At 37.0% G+C, this 4,755-nt stretch overlaps 1 protein-coding gene across 1 annotated transcript; it reads right to left on the bottom strand.

Annotated features, from left to right (window-relative positions):
* Positions 1–1,754: 1,754 nt before the first annotated feature.
* Positions 1,755–4,003, bottom strand: tnfa (tumor necrosis factor a (TNF superfamily, member 2)). The gene is made up of 4 exons (XM_048201192.1): positions 3,587–4,003; positions 3,476–3,503; positions 3,295–3,366; positions 1,755–2,584 (listed from the first exon to the last, which is right to left on the bottom strand). The coding sequence occupies exons 1-4, from the start codon at positions 3,764–3,766 to the stop codon at positions 2,142–2,144; spliced, it is 723 nt and encodes a 240-aa protein (XP_048057149.1). The 5' UTR covers positions 3,767–4,003; the 3' UTR covers positions 1,755–2,141.
* Positions 4,004–4,755: the final 752 nt, after the last annotated feature.

Genomic DNA, 4,755 nt, shown 5'->3' with positions numbered 1-4,755 from the left:
GGGGGTGAGATCTGCTTGGTTACAAACATTCTTCCAGAATGTTTCTTACAGAAATGTATACAGGTTTGGAACAACTTGAGAGTGAGTAAATGATGACAGAATTTTCATTTTTGGGTGAACTATCCCTTTAACACTCTTCCAATGAACACTGATTGATTTTTAAAGCACACAACTAACTTATTATAAACAGTAAAGCTACTATAACTTGAAGGTGCTAAATAGGATGTTTTGTTTTATACATTTTTGCAATATTACTTGAAACTGTCTTTACTAACTGATAAAAGACTATTTATTAGGTGCACTGAAAGTAATAATATTAATATACATCATCTGTGCACGAGGTAGGGCCTTAAAAACATCAGCCGATTATCGCGTAAACGATTGGCCCTCTGGCTTGTCAATCACTGCCATGACGTTCCTTGTGAGAGACGTGCGCGGATTGGCCCTCTGGCTTGTCAATCACTGCCATGACGTCCCTTGGGAGAGACGAGCGTGGCTGCGCGCTCCAGTAACTTTCCACACTCCACAGGCGCTGCATGCGATGTTTTTGTCAGGAGACAGGAGTAACAACTGCAGATTATGAGTTACCTGCGGTGAGTCCGACATAATGAATCCACTAACACGACACAGCAAATGCCGGTGGTAAACACTCGTGTTCCAACACTCGTGCACGAGTTTTGGGAGGCATTCCCTTGAAGTGAGCTGTGAAGGAGGGGGGTTGTTCTTACGCATGCGCTCATTTCAAAAACTCAGTAACAGTCTTTGGTTTCTCAGTCAACGAAAAGATTGATATTTAATGGCAGATTATAGCTGTAGGCAAATTAGGGAATTACATCTATCATAATGAACACATTATTCCTCAACGCCTCAAGCAAGAGTTTTTCCACAGAACTGTGTCTCAAAAACATCTACTTAATCACTCACTGGCAGCCTTGAAGCCCACAGGCCTTACTGTGTAAGTTTCATAATAGCAGCATCTCACCAGAACATCAGTGCTTTCTCTTATTCTTATTGAAATATTAGATGGAAATAGATAATGACTGATGAATGCCGCTATGAAGTGTTACCCACTGATTTTACTACTCCTTGACCATGGTTGGTTAATTATAGGCCTGGAGTAACCACAAAAATGCCCACTCTATGTGTGCATCCCCTGAAGCCTGACATAATGGTGCATTCAAGGGAATTCCCCCTCACTGAAACTACAGTCTCTGATGAGGAAACAATGTCAGCGGAAACATGCTTGCAGAGGGGTTTGCAAAATGCACAAATGAAATGCAATTTTCCTAGGACCCCGCTTTCTAAATTTGAATATAAAGGCGATGAATCATGGGGCAACTTTTTGAGCAATGTTGCCGAGTGATGTTGCTTGGGCACTTTTCCATTGAGAATGGGCAACAAATTCCTATCTGGATACTTTAAATTGAATTTTTTTGCCCATACTCAATGAGAAAGTGCCCAAGCAACATCGCTCGGCAAAATCGCCCGCCAACATTGCTCAAAAAGTCGCCCCGTGTATCATCACCTTCGATATCTAGTGAAATGGGACGACAAAAAGTTTGTTTGGCCTTTTTTTGCAGAGATATTTTGCACAACCTCTACACAACCAACGATTCATCCTTTTGCTTTTAGCCTAATATCAGAGCCAGAGACAAATAGCTGATTGTCTTCTGTTTTAAAGGAAAACTGCAAATTACACATCAGAATTTCATTAGATTGATTGTACAGTATATGGATTGAATGGATTCCTGAGATTTCATTTGGTTTTAGATTTATTAAAATTTGAATTTAATTACAGTGGAAGTGCAGAAGATATTCTTTTAATAAATAAATTCATTGAATAAATATTGCAATAAATTAATAACACAATAAATACATTCATATTTTAACAAACATATAAATAACCTGGATAGCTTTAAAAATGAACACAAAATGCCCATGTTTTCCCCTACATATATATGTGTGCTTCTGATCCATAAGTTAAATAGAGTTAGAGTTTTAATATAAAACAGTGGCTAGAAGTCAGTTTAGTCTCTTTTTTTGTGTGTGTCATTGCAGTGGAAGCTCAGGAAATTCCTTTCCTCTCCACAGGTTTCCATTCTTTCCTTACTTTTCAAGTTTTGCTTAATGTCCATCTATACTCACAGTGCAAACACCCCAAAAAAGGTCTTTCCGTTTTCATTTTCGACACGGGGCAGGAGTAGTGATGTCGTCTCGGTGAGCAGTCTGTCTCTGGCTTGTAATTGGAAGGCCGCACCAAGATAAATTGTGTTGTACGACAGATCGTCACTGTCAGACCCGGCGTGCACACAGGCGGAGCGGATAGCGCTGAAAAGCGGCTTGTAGCCTCCATAGGAATCAGAATAGCGCAAAACCAAATGGCTCATATGCACAATGTCTTGGTCCTCAGTCCTGTCAGACGAGCAGCTGATGTGGAAAGAGACCTGGCTGTAGACGAAGTAAATGCCGTCATCAGGAATGATGATCTCCCTGTTTTCTAATTTCAAGCCGCCTGAAGAGAAAGCCTGGTCCTGGTTCACTCTCCAATCTAGGGTTTTATTAGAGACTTGAGGGTCGTATGCACCTAGAAGGGAATACAAAAAACAAACATGGAATAAGTCATGTGCATATTTAGACATAGATAGACATCCAATGGCAACCCAACAAAGTAGCCCATAATTGCTTATCTTACGTTCTTTTAAATGTCTCTTAATTTCAATATGCTTTTGGCAGCCAACACACAAAGTGCACAAACTATATCTTTGCTGTGAGTGAAACTGCATATACTGTAATCATATTTTGTCTAGTTTTTATCGATTTCGAGCATGCCATGCAACGCAACGGTCACAGAAAATTCTATAGGAGTGAAATGCAAACGTAACACATATTCTACGCATCCTACATTTTTGGATACAAAAGCAAATTATTCAAGATCATATAGTCCAGACACCTTTTAGACTTCATGTGGCCTCAAAAAGTATTCACTGTAAACAATTATTTTCATGATTTGTTATTCTATTGTCAAATTAACTTCAGATAACATACCATTTTGCGTTTCTGTTGATTAAACCAATCACCTTCATTGTATCAACTCAAATTTTTAGTTTCAATGAACTTACTAACTAACTTACTTTTTAAGTTAAACCAACAACTCCTTTTTACAGTGTTTGGACTTAAATTGTATATTATAATGCAAAATTGTTTAAACTTTGAATGCATTCTGTAATAACTCTGGTGTGCGAGACTTTTCAGTATTTATTTCCAGCTCGTTTACCACTTTGGAATCAAGCTTACCTGTTAAATGGATGGCTGCCTTGGAAGTGAAATTTGCTTTTGAAAAATGATCTCTCATTGTAAGCTTGAGCCCTGATGGGGAAAGACACAAAATGACTTTAGATTATTTAGTTTCACAGAAAAGAAAATAAGCCGGTATGAATGGAACAAAGAGGATCTGAAACTAAGTGTCTGAACTCACCAGTTGTACTTTCTTGATTACTCTGAGACTATAGAGAGAACAAGAGACACATGATTACACATCTAATAATACAATTATGTTAATGTGATGTGTGCGGATCAGGATTCTGACCTTGTTGAGCGTGAAGCAGACAGCAGCGGCAGCACACAGGGCCACAGAAAGAAGAGCCCCACACACCCGCCATACGCCTGACTTTGAAGAGCCAGCCTTCCTCCTCGACACCGTCACCCTCGGTAAGAGCAGCGTTCCATCTTCAACATCCAACACTACCTGACTGGCATGCTCCATCATTACTGTGTGTTTGTCCTCTGAAAGCTTAAGTTAAACTATATGTACAAATGCAGATGCTGTCAAAATGCTTTTTAAAAGGTTCTGTAAAGTGTCCTCAGTGCAGTTTATAACTTCAGTGCTTGGTCGGTCTGTCACTGTTGTGTTCTGAATGTCCTGGTTCTTCATTCTTTTTAAAGCTCAGAGACTGCATGCAGGGGAAACTCCACAGTGATGTAGGAGGAGCAAGAGACGTAGAGGAGAAACCATTAGAAAAAACAAAACCACAAAATATAAGGGAATTACAATCACTAAAAATAAAGTTCAGCGACATGTTTACAGTTTTGAGTGTGACATCATATATATGTATGTTATAAATAAACATTTATTTTATATATATATATATATATATATATATATATATATATAGTATTTAACAATGTAATCTTGAATGAAAAATTTGCCATTTTGAATGTTTTTCATTTTACATTTTTTCATTTACATGATTGGTAATACTTTTTTACAGTGTTCTTGTTACACGTTAAATATAATACTAGAGTAATAGCTATAAATTATACATTATACATGCAACTCACCCTAAACCAAACCCTAACCTTAAGTTCATGTAGTAGTTAATTAATATTACTAAGTATGTATAATTACAGTGTAACACCTTAAATAAAGTGTAACCACATGATTTATTTATTTACATAGTTTATATTTATTATGCTTTTATTGTTATGATCTTACTAATTTTGTTTTGTCATCTGAATATCAACATTTGTGAGATTTATTCCATCTGAACAGCTTTGTAATTGGAAATTAATGATGTTTTTTTTTTTTTCAAAAGTTATTATAATTTTGATTTTTACATATTTTTATGTAAAAATGTGTGGATACAGTAATTCATGTAGATTTGTAAGGTAGCTAACAGATATTATTTTTACTTGAGCAGTTAAAGTGAGACAAAGTGAACAAAAGCTCAGCATGTTGTAACTGGCTGTTTTATTAAT

This window comes from Megalobrama amblycephala, linkage group LG9, assembly GCF_018812025.1.
Source record: "Megalobrama amblycephala isolate DHTTF-2021 linkage group LG9, ASM1881202v1, whole genome shotgun sequence".
Lineage (NCBI taxonomy): Eukaryota > Metazoa > Chordata > Actinopteri > Cypriniformes > Xenocyprididae > Megalobrama > Megalobrama amblycephala.
This window is presented reverse-complemented; position numbering and strand designations above follow the sequence as displayed.

What these genes read in the sequence shown, in the direction of transcription:
- tnfa (XM_048201192.1), bottom strand. Translation starts at nt 3,766, where the DNA reads ATGATGGAGCATGCCAGTCAGGTAGTGTTGGATGTTGAAGATGGAACG. An exon ending in TCTGCTTCACGCTCAACAAG is followed by an intron (nt 3,504 to 3,586) that starts GTCAGAATCCTG and finishes TTCTCTCTATAG; the next exon opens with TCTCAGAGTAATCAAGAAAG. An exon ending in TAATCAAGAAAGTACAACTG is followed by an intron (nt 3,367 to 3,475) that starts GTGAGTTCAGAC and finishes TTTCCCCATCAG; the next exon opens with GGCTCAAGCTTACAATGAGA.